Below are 20,185 nucleotides of genomic sequence, written 5' to 3'. Positions count from 1 at the left end.
CAAAAAATATACACGGTCTTTCATGTTCTTTAGTTCGATTACGAGGTGTGTTGCGGGCCTTCATAATCACCAGAAAAAGGCACTGGTGTTGTAACTCTTCTATCCTAAAACAATATTATATAAAAGATAAAATTAAAAAATATACTCGTACATAGAAAAGATCCACATAGGAAAATGGATCTGCTACAAAAGTAAAATTTCTCATAATTTTAGCTACATGATCTCCGTCTTCTGAAATACTCGATAAACTGTCGTCGCTTTCGCTATCTGTACCAAGACCACTAGGTAAATATTCGGATCCCGAATCCTCAAATGGTTCATCATCACTCACGTCGGACATCCTTACAAGTAAAACGCACAAAAAACTATCCAATACTACAGCACTGCATCGATGCAAATAGCATTTTACACTGCAGACCGCCAAAAATATGGATGGACTATACATGCGTTTGACCTAAGTATAATATTCAACCACGATTTTACTCCAACGTTTTTTTAAATATATCATTTGTTGCCACAAGTGGCAATCTGCGATATAAATTAATTTGAGCTTGTTGCCACTTGTGGCAACATGAGCTTGAAGGGGTTAATTATCTCTTTTGAAAAGAAGTCCCTTCTTTAAATTGATAAACAATTCCACAGACATTAATGCATTCTAAGAGGGACTTGCATACATATATTGAATTTTTAAACTAACTCATCAGAACTCCTTCAAAGTTGGACAAAACTTTCGCTAGGATTATTATATTGTCTACCAAGTTTCTTATGTCAACTGTCAAACCTTTATACAAATGTGACAGATATATTAGTTTCCTAATCCTTATGGAGAAAACTGTTTTCATTGCTGGGTTAGTGAGGAAAACATTAAACCATGAAAAAGTTACGTGAATATTATCCTGGAAGTGCTTCCCCATGGAATTATTGAATTCTGAAGAATTCTAGTAGAATCTTAAAGAAATTTCACTCTTTTGTAAAAATTTCTCACAGCTTTGGCAATTTCGAAGACAGATTTTTCAAAAATTCTTATCACGTAATGATTTCGAAAATTGTTTCATGAGCTACAATTTTAAATAAACATTATATCTATGACATTTTTGTGACCGGGGGTTAAAGTTCATTGGACGAATAACCATGTCAAAGAGATGTTTTATTTTTATTTTTTGTATTAAACTCCTCCACATCTACTAATCATAAATAGCATTGCTTTTGTTATTCACACTATACAGAAATAAAGAAATAAATTGAAATTTGTTCATACTTGAACAACAAACGAAGGTCTTCCTTAGATGTTCTATACACTTTATGAGGATACTATGCCTTTTATTGACCTCCAAGTTTCAGTTTGAAGTAAGTGAATAAATTCACTTATACTCTTGATTTTCATCAGTGTATTCAACACAAATAAAAAAATATGCGAGATACGAGGGATAATACAATCGTTTGGAGTCATGCTTAGAAATAATAATATCCGAATACCGTTCACTGTTAACGATAAATCTATGTGGGACAAGGGTCTACATTTCATGTGAGATACTGGAACTCTTGAACTTGTTTGACCATGATCTTATTCAATAGTATGCTTGTTTATGCTTGTCTATACATTTATTTATTAATTTTATACTGTATTGCACAGGTGAACCTTACGTGATAGAATAAAATGAAGATTGTGAAATCAGCAAATATCTAAATCCATAGAACTCAGTGAGTTTTTCTAGAATACATTGTAACTTCTAGAATTCATTGTAAAAATATTGGCCATATTTTTCGATGATTTCTTCTGGATTATTGATGCGCATTGATTGATTACTATCTTTCCAGTTTGTTACAAACTTAAGTATTTTTTAAATACAAATTTTGGCTGTTGAAAATGATTTCTGTCCAAAGAGTCAGTGACAATATCAAGTTCCTTCATAAAAGGACTTTTTGTTCTTTTTAACTTTTTTCACCTGTAAAATCAATATTTTGATTAAGTCAATGTATGAATATTCCAAACAATTATCATTATTGAAGCGTGTTTCAGGGTAAATTGCAATGTTCTTTGTTGTTCATTTCCATTTTGTACTCAAGCTTTCCGGTAATATTGGAAAGTTTTGGAACATTAGATATTTCACTTTATGTGACTTTGACATAGTTGTATTTTGAATAATTAATCCATCTTGAAGGGACATGGAATTTCAACGATATCGCGATATATAAGTTGATCACTTTATAATTTGAAGTGAAGCACATCATTTGAACATTTTCTAACAATACAGAAATTTCCAGACTGCTCAAATATTTTCTTCAGAAATGATTTTCCTCCTTTAACGTGCCTTACCCAGGCTATTATATTTTAACATTCACTATAACAAGGATGTCTGTTCCTTCTGCATCCTTCTGTAATGCTTGTATTTTTTCTGAATATATGCTTAAGATTTGATTTAATTATACGTAATCCACTGGAAATGAACTAAGTTTTCTATATACCTACATCTCAAATACTCAATAGAGGTTCTAAGTACTGCCTCTAAAGATTATATGTAGTATTTAGTCATTAATATGTCCATATCTGAAATTTTTTTGTCAGTTTCAATGGAACTTGGTCAGGTAATAGTTTCAAATATGTTCATGAAATGTGGCTTTTCACAGTATTGACATTCACCATGTTTCTGTGGTGAATAGAACAAATATGGACTCAAACGAAGTGAAATAAAAGCTTCTAAAGTAGATGAATAAGCTTATTGAAATTTTTATAAATGTCTGTTGAAGGAAAGTCGTAATATATACAACATAACAAAGATGCAGCATGAATTGTAGCATTTGGATAACAAGCTTTGTTAAATAAACTTAACTAACTATATGCTTGTCTTATTGCAATTATTCAATGACTGCTGGAGGAATCAAGAGTTCTTCGATTGCTTTAATAACATTGTAGTTTGTCTTATGTTGAAACCTAATAAAAACTCGGGATTATCATTATAACTCTGCTCTATCTCGTTGATATCTTGTATCACAATCACAAAAACCTTTGAAAGGTTAATAAAAATTCGATTTGAACATTTTTTAGAGAGTAGGTTTCTTTTACCAAGTATTCAATATGGTTTTCGCGGCACAATAGACGCCGTAACTCTTTAGTTTCAGATATACAGATAAGTTTTTCGAAAAATCAACATACTTTGTTTGTAGATTTAACAGGGGCATATGATGTAGTGGATCTAAATATTTACACAAATAAAATGAAGAAAATTGGAATTAATAAAACGGTTTGCGCAAATATTAAAAATCTTTTTGAAAATAGAAAAATATTTTTACGTGATCATAAAAACGTATTACATGGTCCACATACAGCATACAACGGGTTACCTCGGGAATCTATTCTGAGCCCTACCTTATTCAACATTTACACTGCAAATCTGTATATGTTAGTACATGGCAAATTTAATATGATTCAATACACGGAGGATTTATGTTTTCACTTTACCCATGATTCTTATGAGCAATGTCTAGAAGAGAGAATGTATGCAGTTACTAATAACTTGGTTCAATGATATGGGATTCAGTATTTCCCAGGATAAAACTATCTTTATGCTGCACTCGACATCCAGTTAGGACTCCTAGAGCTTCTTTCCTGACTCTATTCGTCGACGAATTCAAATATCTAGGCATTGTCTTAGATAAAAAATTACTATGGATGAACCACATCAATTATATTAGAAAAATAAACGAAAAAGCTATGAATCTGCTAAAAGTAGTTTCCAAAAGAAAATGGGTAGCAGATGCGAACGTTACATATACATTCTATGAGGCTTATATTCGTTCCATATTGAACTATGGGTGTACATTATCTGGGGCAGCATTTGATGCATTAAAAATTTGTATGGGGCTTATGATATCATCCCCTTGCCAAGCAATTTTAGCAATAGAAATTAAATATTCGTAGACAATATTTAACCATACTGAATGATTTCGGAGATAATTTAACTAAAATATTTGCACAAGGGTCTAAGTGTGACGATGGAACAGGAACAGTGTTTTTGTTTCAAATATTAATCATGCTAAAAAAATTTGGAATACCAAACTTTTATTCAGTTTACTCCGCCGAGGCGTTGGTAATAAAACAATGCTTAGTATGGTGTCTACTAAATCCAGTTCAAACTGTTGCTATAATGACTGATTCAAAATCAGTTTTACAAACTATCGAGGCGTCTCCATCAAACATTTATAATCAGGAATTTATCTTCGAAATAAAAAACTTATTTTCACAATTAGACATTGATAATAAATAACTTATTCTCATATGGGTAGAAGGTCATTATGGGTAACGAGATAGTTGATCACTAGGCAAAAGAAGATTGCAAATTAGAAGAGTACTTAAACTTCTGTCATACTGATGTAATTAGCAAACATAAGAAATCCATCAGAATCTTTATTTCCCGCTTCAGCCAAATCTACCAAATAGCATTCAACATATAACAAATATCGAAATATTCATAGCCAGTTTGGAGAGGACACAGTGTAGTTTGGTTTTCAATTGAATCACTTCATTCCTCTAGCAGAAGCCAACACAACTTCTAAAATTTCAAACGAAAATTTTATTTATTAACTGTTTGAGAATAAAACATGAAGAAATAATGAATAGAAATTTATTATTTTGTCAATTCTTTGGAATATTGACCATTAGTTCGGGAACAGGGATAGGAAAATTTCTTCCCGAGCCTCTAACATAAAAGAGCTATGTCCGGTGATTGAAGTAACTATTCTATTGGTCCCTCCACCAGTCCATCTACTACTACGAAATTCTTACAAAATAATGCTGTATTAACATATCTACAATCTTTCCACCTACAACAATTTTGTCTGTTAATGGTATCGACTGTTGACCGATATTCAGATTTAAAGCTATGTTTGAGTATTTGAATTAACTTCTAAAACATATATGTTGATTGTGCATATTAACAAATTTAGTTTTTTTAACCAATAAAACGCTTTTTGCAATTCACAAACTATTCACTCGTTCAATATTTGGAAAATAGCAATTTTCCAATGTGGCTCTGCATTTGGACATTTGTTATGAATATATTGATCATGTTAACATGTTCGTTTCATATCAACACACTCTCTTCGAATTTAGATCCGAATTTTACACTCAATTCCTGTACAATATTTGATACTTTGAATCTCATCCAATAATCAATATATCTACACCAAGTCGACAGTCCATTACTCTATCTATTGATTAATGCAATTTAATAATAATTGGGAAAATAAATGTAATATTCAAAAAATAATAGAATCGAATCGAATATTTTTTAGTTATAATTTATATTCAAAAGTGTTCGTGTTGAAGTTATAGTATTCGACATGATATCTTCAACAAATCAATCACACCTTTATTCCCAAATTTTTGACTTAATAATAACATAATCATAAATCCTACAATACGAAATTAGACTTCCACCAGCCATCAATGAAGTACCTATCAAGAGAACTTAATCCTATACAAAAAGACGTTAATCGTACCCAAACCAAGTCCAGCTATTATTTAGAAATATTCTTGAAATGGTCATTAATTATCAGAATGCACCGATCCAATTAAGATTAAAAATTTTGAAATTAGGGGAAACGGAACCTCAAACTTACAATCGAAAATTCAATTTATATTCTACGTTATTAAAGCAGAGAAGAGATACATATTCTGCTTATGCAAAAGTTATATATGCAAACAGAAACATCAATTGTAAAATAAAAAAGAATTCTATGTCTATTGGTTTGTAGTGATTCACCAATTATATTTGTAGTTTTCGATCTAAATGGTGATTTTTCTTTTATATGATACCAACTTATTTATTTCAGTTTATTAGAATGAGATAACGAAGTGTTCGGGTTCCACAAAGGATTGTTCACTGCTTTCACTAGATTTGTTCCTTTTCGGAAAATAAATTTGAGTATGTCATATTTATAAAAAAAGAAGGTTTCGCTATCGTTGTAACAAAATATTATTCAAGTTATTTCTATTTAAGGGGGTGGTACATTTGCAAATATACTTTTCTATTGTAATCTTTGCTCCTATTTATGAAAAATTCTTTATTTGTTATCGTAAAAGACCAAAATTCTCATGTAACTAATATATCGTCATGTTTCCTCACTTAAATGCCCACTCTATAATTGACAGTAATGATTATGTTGTCTAGTATTCTCAAGTGAAATTTCTAGAACCATTGCTGATATTTATAGTGAACACATTATTTACACTTCCACTACATTAAAGACCTTTTCGGTTTTCGACTGATGGCAGATTCTAACCCAGAACAAAATTGAAATCATCGGTCCCAACTTTTGGTTGTCATTACTTTTGCATTAATTCTTCTATTAGGTTGTTATATTTTAGTTATAAAATAGAATCTTTAAGAACTGTTATTGAACAGCTATCAAGGATTTATTCCATAAACTATTTTTATATCGAAACTCCGAAAAGTATAAAAACCACAAAGCTTACTAGGTAACCTATTAATTACTCTGATCAAGTGTATTGAAGCTGGACTTATAAAATCTTGCGTTCGCGCCCGCGCTCTCGTTGGCGTTACATTCAAGTCTACGTTGGCTAGACGTTTGAACGCGAGCGTGGGCGTTTATGTTTATAAATCACACTTCCTAATCTGTTTATTTTATGTTGAGCTCGAACAAGGGCATCAATGCGGGCGCTAGGGCACAAGTATATAAATTGTGTGTGTGTGTGTGTGTGTGTGTGTGTGTGTGTGTGTGTGTGTGTGTGTGTGTGTGTGTGTGTGTGTGTGTGTGTGTGTGTGTGTGTGTGTGTGTGTGTGTGTGTGTGTGTGTGTGTGTGTGTGTGTGTGTGTGTGTGTGTGTGTGTGTGTGTGTAATTGTGAGTGATGGTGTAGTGATAGTGTGATTGTGAGTGAATGTCTGATTCCAATCTTCCCAAAATATCGACTAACAGTTTTTACGATTTAAAGTAGATTACGCGTCAGATTTTTTTTATTCCATCAAACATTTATGGTTTGCATTCATTCAATTTAAAAGTGAATATTTCAATTGATGGAGAAGATCTCTCGCATTTTTTATAAGCTTTAATTACGATTCTCAACTTTTTGAGAATTTGTGTTTTTAATCAAAGAAGTAATTAAGGGAAACTTACGTGAGAAATGATATATTTTTGGTGAACATTTAGGAAATGTCCACGCTACCTTAAAATAATTCAGTTTTTCTGTTTTTCATGCCATATTTTATAGTGCGTGTTTAACCTAATAGTTCTAAGTTGTTTTGCCTTGACAAAACTTGACGCAGCCAAATCGCTTTACTATTATCCACGACGTGCAAATTGTGTGACAGATATTCCATTTCTATACAAATGGTCAGCCAACGATGCTGAATTGAGATTCACTCAAGTGTCGATCTTTTAATTTCTGAACTTTGGATGATGGTGGGAAGAATAAAATGTAGTGTTTCTTCTTCTAACGGGGGAGTAGCGTCTACAGTTTTTCAAATAAATGATCGTGTCAAATATTGATAGTTTAGGTATTCCAATGTATCTTTAATAGTGAAGATATTGTTACGAATATGTTCGCAAAACGGCTCCCTGGGTTCAGCTATTATGAAATTTTGAAAATTCGGCGAATTCGCCCTTTGCGTTTCGGGCAGCGTTTTTCACAATTTCTATAAATGGCGGAGGTCATTTGATGTTTATTTGTATATAATTTTTTTAGTAGCCAGCGATTTATTTACAGTATTTCTTCTGAATAATTCTTAGGAAAGTCTATTTATATATTTCTTTTGTCCCTTTTTTCTAGAAATTTTTAGAACTTTATTTAGGTATATAAGTGTGTATATTTATGTAAATGCAGTTAGTTAGTTATAATTAGTCGGAGTGAAAAATTTGAATTAGAAAAGTCATCACAGAAATTATTTTTGTGATATGTATAAGTGAATTGTATTGTTTAGTATCTAAATAAATTAAGAACGTAAAACATAGTGTTTGTTAATTCACCCCACGAATAGAAAGAGTGTGAATGAACACGAAAAATGTTACGTTGGTGTCAGGTTTAGGGTACTGTAAATAAATAGTGACATAAACATGGCCAAGAGACTAAGTGATCTGAAAGTGCCGGAACTGTAAGCCGAACTGGAGAATCGTGAATTGGAAACGTCCGGTAAAAATAATAAATTCATAGAAAGACTCAAAGTGCCACTGGTAAGTGAAGGATTAGATCCAGAAGCTTATATATTCAATGACTAGCCCTGCACCTTTATCTCGTCAAATTGATATTTCTGTCAATATATCGAACATGAAGGACAACATTTCAACATTGAAAAATGATATTTTGCCCAATATGAACGACAAGATTTCGACCATACAGGAAGATATTTTGACTATGAAGAGAGACATAACTGCCAAAATCTCATACCTACAATCGGATATCCACAGAAAGATCAAAACGATGAACGAGAAGATACAATCTGTTATCGAGAATGAGATGACATCGATGAAAAATCAGATGAACAAGAAAAGACAGGAGTTGGAGAAAAAGATAAAAAAGACACTCCAATAGAAGAGAAGAAGATCAAACATACGGAACAATGCAACATACAGGCACCACTCAAAACAGAAGAGATCGGCAGTTCGATACGAGTCAAGGCCCCAACGTTCTACGGCAAGATGTCTTGGACCAATTACGTTGAGCAGTTTGAGGCAGCCACTAGATTGATTAATTTGTCCGATAAAGAAAAAGCAGTGGAATTGACCATTGCACTGCGAGGAGACGTCTTTACATATACTCCAGATACCTCTTGAATAAATTGGCGACTTCGAACAACTGAAGAAGAGGTTAGACATGCAATATGGTCACGAGCATCCAGAACACCTATACCAATCGCAGCAGAAAAACTGAAGGCAGAAGTGTGGCGAAACTCTTCAAGAATACGAAGTAGACATTGCCCGACTTGCTTATCCATACACATATTCCGCGATGCGTGGGTTGGATTGGCGAGTCGTCAGGAACATGGTATAGGTGATATTTCAGGATACTGAGGTTATACATTATACTGTCTATTTGTATGATGGATATAGACAATATATTGAAGATGTTAGATTCGGAAGTGAGACTAATTATTGAAAATGTTAGAGAATCGCCCTTTTTGAAATACTCAAGCATGTTAGATTATTATATAGATAGTTAAGCTTGATGTTCCAATTATGTTTCATAACCTAGCAATTATTTGGAGAGGTTTTTTGAATCTAACTTTCAAAAACGTTGTAAAAATATATATTTACACAAGAATAAATAGAATAAAACTATCGTTATCATTTTTTGCAATCATTATTTTGAGTATGAAAAGAAAAGACCGCGAGGTAAGGAATAATGGTTTCACTTCATCTGAACAAAATAAACTTATTGGAGCTTATATATTATATTTTTTCAGTTATGGATAGGTTTCATTAAAATAAGAAAAATGCGCTCAGAAATGTCAATGTATCGTTTTTTTTTCCAAGTTGAGAACAAGATTCGCAGTCCTTCGTGTTAAAATAAAATCTTCAAATTACCCAGATGAATATTTTTCAATAAGTAATTTATGTGCCATACAATCTGACGCAATTGAGTTTAAATTTTTTTAAATCTCTGTAAACCTAGACGCACGATTCTTATATGTAAAAGTGTCGATCAGGATGTGAAAAATCTTATTCATGTTAATTTGCTGTGCTCGTTTAAATTCCAAATCCCCTATTATGCTTATTTACAACAATTTATCTGGTTATACACTAAAAAGCTAGTGTGAATACTCCAAAATGAAGATTCAAAATTCACTACATTCATTCAATACACTTACCTAACCTGTAAAGAAAGAAATACCTCTATCGACGTGGATTATTACCAACTATATATCATATATATCATAGTCTTGATCATTTGTTGTTTCATGTACACTCAATATTTTTACATACTTATTTTATATTACAAGCAACGGATATGCCCTCCTATTAGAGATGTTAGGGATCATTTTGACCATTTTTTTTTTATTAAATCTAGTAGTGTATAGATCTCGGATCCTAGATTTTTGAATTATAATAATGAAATTTTTCAAAAAATAATAATCTTTTTAAAAAAAATTATAAATTCATTCTTTGAATGTTTTCATTAAATTGATTTTGAGGAAAACTTTACTTTTATCGGCAGTCTTATTTCCTTTGCATTTTTAGAGGATTTGGTATCAATGTCTCACTGAAAAAATATTTGCAGATCATTCTTCTTCAAACTCGAGAGTTATTTTCTTTTGGTAGCAGGTTCTTGTTCTTCTTCTTTCTTCCATAATAGGTCTATCACCTATTCCTTCTCCGATATCTCTCCTCATCCTGGCTCCAGTGTGTTCACTTCGTCATTTTACTCCGTGTTCCACTTGGAGATTTATCTCTTAATACTTTTATCAGTCCATTTTCTGTCATTCGACTCATATGTTTCATGGGTTTCATTGTTTTTTAAGCTGTTATACCTATCCGTTAATGTTATCTACATCACATAATCGTCCGATGGTTTCGCTTTTTTGATATTTCTGGTCTTGTTTCTGATGTATAGGTCTGATTGTCGCTTTGCAAATTCGAGTTTTTAATTTTTAATTGAACCGAAAACATGATTTTGAATAAATTGCAGAGTGGGAGAAATTGTGAATTTTATTCATCAAATTCATATAATAAATTTATAAATTATTAATTGTTTTAATTTGAATGTTGAATTGTTGCAGCGCACAAGCACATCTTTATGGGGTGAATGGATGGGAGTGATGCACGGTGACGAGATAGAATACGTATTTGGTCACCCTTTAAATTTATCACTGCAGTTCAACTCTAGAGAGAGAGAATTGAGTCTGAAGATAATGCAAGTGTTTACGAGATTTGCTGGGACAGGGTGAGTATTCACTGACATATCATTATTAGTTTGATATGCTACTATGAATCATTAAATTAACGTTTGCATTAGGAAGAAAGAATTATCACATTACATATTTATAAACAGGGTAATCAACATTTATTAGTATTTTAAGTATTTTATCCGGAATTTCTTCTCCAATTTTATGCTCAAATTTCAACGATAAATCATTAAATATCCATGAGGTTATATATCAATCGAGTGAGGTAAGGTTAGATTGACTTGACTAATGTGTCTGATGGACAGTTTTATATCCAGAAATACGGAACACATAAAAAACATACTTGTTCTTAATTAATCTCTCATCATCATCTATAATGATCGAAGCTTTCTAGCCGAGAAATATAACTCCAGGAACTGGATTATTTTTCCAATTTAAAGTGAGCTCAATACTTTGTATTCGTTTAAAACCACCCAATGAGTCAACTCGTATCCGTTTCGTTTAGACACTCAATATATTTGATTCGACTGAATATATACTGTTATAATCCATTTGAAAATCTTCATAATAAACGAAGGCTTAAAAACCTTTTTGGTATGATAGGTCTAACCACAATAGTCTTAATCAGGGGTCATTTGATTGACTATTGTGGAACAGTTGAATATATATGTGAAAATTTTGATTATTGAGAAAGTTATGGAGTCCACGGAAGTGGACTGGTATGTTTAAGACCTCAGCAGAACACCTAACTGCGTAAATTACCTATAGACCTATTTAGTAGAACTCACATCTTAAACCGTCATTCCAAACTGTACTAAAATAGGGAGGGTAGGTGTCCCCCAGTTTTTCTATTGGACTAAATGTCAAATGCTGATTTGAGAACTGCTACTATCAATGGTCAGATAAATTCAGTTCTTTACTCAAAATTATTAAAACGAATTACGCTATAACAAAAAGAGCCCAATATAGCATAGTCGTTGAATATTGAAATTAACATATTAAGATAAGAAATTAGAAGCGTGTTGAAAACATCATATTTCTATTTGCTCACGACTTTCATGTCACTGGCAAAATACACAGAGTTGTATACATTCTGTTATTAGTTGCAGCAGGTTCTGTTTCAGGACTTTCGTTCCTTTTCAATCTCCCTGCTCAAGGGTAAAATGTATTTGTAAGTCTTTTGTATTATACATTTTACATGCATTGTTAAATTAATTCCTGTTAGAACTTCATTTATTTTTGCATGTATAATTCTCTTTCCACGTAAAACTGACGCTAGTGGTGGAATTTAAGGTGGAATTTAATAATGGTGGAACTTTTCCTGTGACCATACAACTGAATAAAAATTACCAACAAATTTAAATCATCTGAAAACTATATCAAACGACATGAGCACACACGAGTATCTTTTTGTAACCCGGTGTACACATTTAGCACGTCCAGACCTGTAGAAAAAAGAAATCTGACTTTAAAAACCAGCAAAACCGGCTTTGGTGAGAATACGGCTAAACTGAGAATATAACTTAACAAAAATCTAGACAAGGTGAAAACTCTTGCTCTGTATAATGTAATATAAATGAGTTAAATTTGGATATCTTCACATTGTAATTTTACAATCGATAAAAATGTGTTTACTATTAATCGAAGATGATTCAATAAATTAGGGAAACGAATTTTTGATATCAACGAGTGACGGAATTGAAGAAGTCATTTAGAATCTTATACTGATTATGATGTTATATCATAGTCAGATATCTTTCTTAATCAAATACGGTGAAGGTTTTTTGGGACAACTCCATGTTAATCTATGAAATCTTCATTCACAAAATGAAAATTATGAAGATGGCTTGTCTTTTTACAGCTTCACACTGTGTCAATCATACCACCTACCACAAAGTAAATATGAATTACGCTCACATACTTATAGACTCTAAAGGTGACATTTTTACATGCAATAGAATTACATGTCTACTAAAAACTCAATACGGGTGCCTTCGCGAACAAAGAGTGTGCGTGCAATAGTCATTTCCAATCCTGAGGAGATTGCCTTACTTGGACCGGATGATTAAATAAACATGTTACAGATACTTCTTCTGTATTGACAAGCGTTCCGTGACTGGTCTCACAACCACCTTGTAAGTTGTTGATTTGGTTTTTGTCTCAGTATATTTATTGTGCTGTATTGTGCGCTACTATTATTGCCTGTTACCTTCCATCAAAAACACACTACCTGATATATCTGTACCTTTGTATGTGGACATCATTTACTACTGGACAACTCTCGTTTCAGTTTGCAATTAAATGTCGTTTTTGATGTTGTTAGTCGAAAAATGGAATTGACTAGTCAGAAATACGTCCTCATAGGTATAGCAGTCCTCCTTTTGAACATGATTATTTTTTGATTGAGAGCTGTTAACTGCTGAGTAGGATATTAGCCATACAAGTCATACGTTTCAGATGTCATCTGACATGATTCTGTCTTGCAAGATTCGAACAGCTGGATTTACATCTGCTCTTTCAATATTTATATTTTTGATCTTTCCTATTTTCTAGTGTATAAGCTCAAATTCAATATATCATATGTTGTTGAGTTTACAGAAATTATGGATAATATTTTCTGACTAATTCTAGTTTAGACCTTTTGCATGATCAAGTTATTATCTGTTCAGTATTGAACTAATTGAATTTTTGTAAATTGAATCTAATTCCTTTTTGCAAGGATGATAGATAGTGCTTAAACTTGGCAATTTACTGAGTGAAAACTGTACTTGATATTATATGATATATTTTTGACATTCTTCTTTTTCAATACGTGAATTAATTAAATTAAGATCGCTTTACGCATCGTTGATAAAATTAGATATTTACCTCAACTTGTTACTTAAAATAAATACTGTGTATGTACAAAATATAATTGGACTCAATCTACGATTTATCGAACACATATTTTCTACATACTATCTTTTTCTATCTATAAAAATCAAATATAACATAAGATCGATTGCCTTCTTCACAAGACATACGTATAATTCCTAAAAAGAGACAACGATATCATTAAAGTAACGTGAATAACTGACCGTACTTAAGTTGAATTCGAAGTGAGCTTAATTTATTGTATTGTTTTTAGCGAATTTTTAGATTGAACATATATTTATTGTTGAGATCAGTCCTCTTTCTCTTTAACTTTACATCGTTGAATATAAACTTTGAATATTTTACAATACCTAAAGTACAGTGAATCGAAAAGATTACACTGTTTATTTTACTACAATATAACTAAAGGAAAATGTAATAATAATACTATACCATATTCTTAACCTCTAGTTCACACCTTAAATAAAATAGTTATTAAGTTATTATATATATATATATATATATATATATATATATATATATATATATATATATATATATATATATATATATATATTAACTATATAGTGTGATGTTTCACGAGCTGCTTATAGGTGGGACCTTGAATTATTAAAAAACTAGTAAGTCAATGTAAGTTTGATGATAGAAGTGTTCTGTAAATTCTCAATTTGAATGTGATAAATCATAGGTTCTTCATTTATTATTAACTAGTTATTTTCAAATATTTCACCAAAAAATTATATAAAATGTTTTTTAAAAAGTTTGAAGTTGTATCGATGCAATTTCAGAGAGTAAGAACAGAGAAAATCAATGTACCAGATTCCATTTAGACATAAAGTGCTTGAGGTTCCAGCAAGAACTTTTCAAAAGTTCGTCTAAGTTGTTCCAGTTTCTAGTACCTATGTGTTCAAATTTTATTTTTGATGTCTGTTATGAATATTTGGATTTGTGCGATGACCTAAAGATGGTAATATATTTGCCGAAACGCCGATTTTCAAGTGGTTTAGCAATATTCAATTAAGACCTATAGCCTATTTTAAAAGAAAACGTTATAATTATTCAAAGAATTAGAAAATCTCTTTCAATGTATTATTGTTGCAAGAAAAATCTAAATTCTAAAATCTAATTCTTATCTAAAATTACGTCATGTAAATAGACGCTATTGCGGTAATTTTGTCAATATTTGAGACAACATTCGAAAAGTGAAAAATAAAGTAAGAATTAATTTTAAATACTTATTAATCTTTAGTTTATTTGTTTGATGTATGACACTATTTGAGCAGAGTTGTCTTCCTGCAGAAAATCAGAGTTATCAGAAACTTTGTTTTGATTCATGGGTGATTCCGTTCTAACTGTGATATTCAATGTCCTGTATTGTTTTTTTGTACTAGTCATTAATTAATAATCAATTAATAAAAATTTTGTGTTAATTGAATAATTCTTAAGATATTTAAACATTATTTTTATACAATATAACTTGCCACTTAAAGAAAACTTATACTACATCACTTGAATGTCAGTACCGTGTCATGTCCATTCCTAGAATTTACCGATAAATTATTAATTTTTTTTGTCGTAACAAATGATTTAAACTAATTACCTTATAAATTCTAATGTTTATGATCAAACTGAGGAAAATTGATGCACTTGTTGTTTAATATCTTAAGTTACCATGTCAGTACCGTGTCATGTCCATTCCTAGAATTTACCGATAAATTATTAATTTTTTTTGTCGTAACAAATGATTTAAACTAATTACCTTATAAATTCTAATGTTTATGATCAAACTGAGGAAAATTGATGCACTTGTTGTTTAATATCTTAAGTTACCATGTCAGTACCGTGTCATGTCCATTCCTAGAATTTACCGATAAATTATTAATTTTTTTTGTCGTAACAAATGATTTAAACTAATTACCTTATAAATTCTAATGTTTATGATCAAACTGAGGAAAATTGATGCACTTGTTGTTTAATATCTTAAGTTACCATGTCAGTACCGTGTCATGTCCATTCCTAGAATTTACCGATAAATTATTAATTTTTTTTGTCGTAACAAATGATTTAAACTAATTACCTTATAAATTCTAATGTTTATGATCAAACTGAGGAAAATTGATGCACTTGTTGTTTAATATCTTAAGTTACCATGTCAGTACCGTGTCATGTCCATTCCTAGAATTTACCGATAAATTATTAATTTTTTTTGTCGTAACAAATGATTTAAACTAATTACCTTATAAATTCTAATGTTTATGATCAAACTGAGGAAAATTGATGCACTTGTTGTTTAATATCTTAAGTTACCATGTCAGTACCGTGGATAAATGAGTCAGTACCGTGGAACTCAAAATCCGACATTTGTGTCTTGCTCGTGATACTTTGAAGTTGTAGTAAATTCCTCTTAGAGTTTTATTTTTACAGTAAAATAGATGAATAATATGCATAAAAAAGTTAGAAAAGTTAAATTTTAAAATCTTGAAATTTTGAATACAAAAAATCACAGTTAGAACGGAATCACCCTCATATGAATATTGTGCTGACATATTACTCACGTAATGGAAGATTTCCACTGTTTCTACTTCAACTTTTTTTTTAAATGTAATGAATTCAATTTTTGAAACAAAAACCCGGAATGTTTTTTTATCAGATATGAAAAAACTTCATTGTATTTTTTTAATTGCGGAAAAATTCTATCGTAACCCTATGAAAAATATCGCATTTAGGAGAAGAGAAAGATTTCTAAGTAAGATGTAATATATATTAAGTGTCATCAAAAGTAATGTGACTCAGAATATTAGACACTGAATAGTTTTTGCTATATAAAGGATATAAGTAACATGTACTAGTCGATGTTCTCTCCTTTCCGTAGAATTTATTCTTGGATTTTTATTCATTCGTAAATTTTCTATGAACAACTGTTTCCGTAGCATCAAAGGCTTTGATATTGTATTAACAACGACAAGCTGATAAACCAATATCCAGTATTAGAAGAAAATTGAAATATTGATTTTTATAAAACTCATACAGAATTAATAATAAGACAACGTAACAGGAAATTCAACCTAAAAATAATAGTTTACTTTGAGGTAATTCCTGGATAACTAAGTATTTTCGTTCTATCTTATCTGGAAATGCATTCCACACATATAGTTATCGCGGTGACAGATTTTTCCCATACATTTCAAACCAAAACTCTACTCCTAGGATAAAAACGAAACTTGCTTTGTGAATGTGACACCAAGAAACTTTTTGGGCATTTTGACAACTAAAATATAACCATGTTAAGAAGTTACTTGGTAGGTAAGTTCGGATATTTTTGGAGGCTACACCAATTTTTTTAAAGATGTTTGTCGAGTTACAGTAGGAAGCGACATAAAGCAACGCACTAATACTTCAAGAAATGATGCCAAACAAAAGCTATAATGCTGTTTCAGAAACCGTACTGTTGACGTACTTCCACAAAAAATAGAATTTTATACAATACAACCAAGACAAAAGTCTCATGATGTACTTCTAAAGTAACAGAAAACTTGGTTGGAAATAATTGGAAATTTTCAAAAATCATTGTTGGATTGCGTTGTTGACGAGATAAAAAATTGAACTCATTTTTATGTATAACTTCATAAATATAAGGTATTTTCTAAGTGAATAGGATATATGTTTTAAATAGCACAAAGTATCACCACCTAAGGGAACTAATTTGAATTATAGCCCTTCGTCTAGGGTAGAGGGCAATCGATAGCTTTTTGGTAACTGTTACTTACGTCTTTCAAAACTGTGTCGACATATGTTGTTTACATTACAAGGAAGAGAAAAAAATACATTAATGCTCAGTACGTGTAAGTTTGAAAAGGATGTGAGATGTTTAAATAGGTACCGCATGCAAAATTATTACGTGCGATTGCGAATTCATGCACAAACTAACAACGAAGCAGAGAAATAAAAAAGTTTGCTTCTACATATTTTAATAGTGCACGTATTACGTTTTATTTAATTTGAAGCTAAAGACGACAATATTTATAAAAAACATGATCAAAGGTAATATCGAACATCTGGAAGCATTGAAAATGTCTCAAGGGGCTGTCGGTATATTGGCTTCAACAATGAGGTGAAATATTTTTCTCTGATGAATAAATACTCAGATGTTGCTGGACATATTAGTCTACCATTGTACTTTAATACATAATAATTCTAGAATTGTAACCAAATTGTTGATCGAAAACTTTGGAAAAAATGATTCGTATAATTATTTGTTGCCTTGGGTTACTTCTTTCACAAAGTTTACGATCAAATTCCTATTAGTAAATGAATGATATTTTATTACCTAAAATCATTTTTCTATCAAATGATCTAAATTATACTGTTTATCTCAATAATCAATAAATTTTTTCTGTGGTCAGTCACTTATCTCTCCATTTCTTTTATTATTCAGACATATCTTCTTACTTTTTAATACCACTTTAAAACCCAAATGAACACTAGACACAAAATGCCAACAATGTAATCTTAGTGTCAAGAGGCTCTCGGTACTGATCCAAAGAAGCAGGTGTATCAATGGTGAAATGTATCAAGAAATTGGATAAGGGTAAGATGTTTCTTGTTCATTGGTACACACAACTATACTAATGGTGATACTGACAGACACCATCTATTAAACCTAAGAAAAGTAGCTGCCATCAATTCAAGCGATTATAATAAAATCTATTTAGTATTCATTACTGCATTTTATCAATATATATTATCACTAAAATGAACAATAAATAGAAAATATTCAATAATAATTTAATATAATAATATTCAATAATAATTATTAATTCAATTCAATTCAACCATAAAATAAAAAATTGATTATTTTCATTATAATAGGTCATAGGTCATACTAGAATTGCTAGAATTATATCTTTTGGATTACTGTTACTACAAGAAATGTGTAAAGAAAGCTGAAAATGTCCAAAGAATGATAGAAACTATTGTTTGTCAATTTTTTTGGTTGGAAAAAGGACGTTTATGTGCTATAATTTTGATACTAAATATACAGGATGTCCCACAACGAGCTAAAACTATCTATATATGGCAAAATACTTATAGTAACATCATGAGAAGGAACATTCTGTATGTTAATACATTTTTAAAATCTACGTAAAATTTTATTATACTTCTGCTTTAAAACTTTTTTCGAGAAATGCATATTTTTTACGAGGATACCCTTAAAGATATGAAAATAGTTTCTATTCGGTTGCTTTCAGCAAGATCAGACTTATTTGAATATGATTTTTCATTCTACAGGGTGTGTATAAAATGTGTTCAAACTTTAACTCCATAAATATCAAATTTCTTAATTTTTTTAATAGAACCACCTGGTATTTTCTGTTTTAATGCTTTCGAGGGTAAAAAATAAGACAAATTCATGTATACTTTCCTATACCTAAACCTTACCGTTATTCAGATATTAAATGTTTTCTGTAAATTTTTAGAGATGCAGGTGTAGTCTAAATTTTGTTTTGACCTGTTGATACAAGCACTAAGAAATAAGAAATTAATTTTCTTTATTTTGTCAAGGTCTGTAAAAAGATCAAATCAAATTGTATTTACTCATCGTATTCCAACTTTTAACAAGTTTTAATTTTTTATTTATTGGTTTAGTAAGCTGTGTAATAAATGTCACTTATTTAACTGTCATTAGTCAATTATTGATACTTTCGAAAATCGTTAAAATGACTCGTTGTCAATGTAAATGTAAATTTGTTTTTAATACAAGGTGAATGTGACAAATTTGTTACAAGAACATGTACTTTAGTTGCTGTTAGATATCTAGATAGACTCAACAATTTGAAGCTATACGGTTCATTTGACGCAAAAGTTAGTCGAATTAAACCAGTTATTGACTTGCATCTGCATCTCCAAAAATTTACAAAAAACATTGAATATATGAATAACGGTAAGGATTATGTATAGAATCTATATATCAATTTGCCTTATTTTTAACCCCTGAATGCATTAAAATAAAAAAACCGGCTGACTCTATCTAAAAAAATGAGGAAATTCGATATTTATGATATTAAACTTTGAATACTTCTTATACATATCCTGTATAAAATGAAATAGCATTTTTTGTAGACAAATTTATACAAAAATCACTCAGATTTCAAAAATGTATTAATATACAAGGTGCTCTATTCAAAATAACGAAGTTACAGTCTACCGGAAGTCGCAAATCTTTAAAAATATTCGTATCCGAAAACTCAAATGTAGAAATTTTCATGATTTTACTATAACTATTTTGCCATATACAGATAGTTCTACCTTATCTTGGGACCCTGTACAGAGAGAGCAGTATGTGAGTGGAATAGTGCTATCAGAATAGAGAGAAAGAACTTATCTTTTTACTACTCCCTGTTTCTCTCTGCTTGCTATCTAAACTCGTTATTCTCTTCACCCTACCCACTACTAT

At 30.8% G+C, this 20,185-nt stretch overlaps 1 protein-coding gene across 1 annotated transcript in view; it reads left to right on the top strand.

The window, feature by feature from the left end:
* Positions 1-20,185, top strand: part of LOC130901497 (acetylcholinesterase) — a 298,152-nt gene that overhangs the window by 217,857 nt on the left and 60,110 nt on the right. The window contains exon 4 of the mRNA XM_057812932.1: positions 10,732-10,895. Within this exon, the coding sequence (XP_057668915.1) occupies positions 10,732-10,895 (164 nt within the window). The remainder of the gene's footprint in view (positions 1-10,731; positions 10,896-20,185) is intronic.

This window comes from Diorhabda carinulata, chromosome X (assembly GCF_026250575.1).
Source record: "Diorhabda carinulata isolate Delta chromosome X, icDioCari1.1, whole genome shotgun sequence".
In the NCBI taxonomy this organism is placed as follows: Eukaryota; Metazoa; Arthropoda; class Insecta; order Coleoptera; family Chrysomelidae; genus Diorhabda; species Diorhabda carinulata.
Note: the sequence above shows the minus strand (reverse complement) of the source record. Positions and strands in the feature narration are given on the sequence as shown.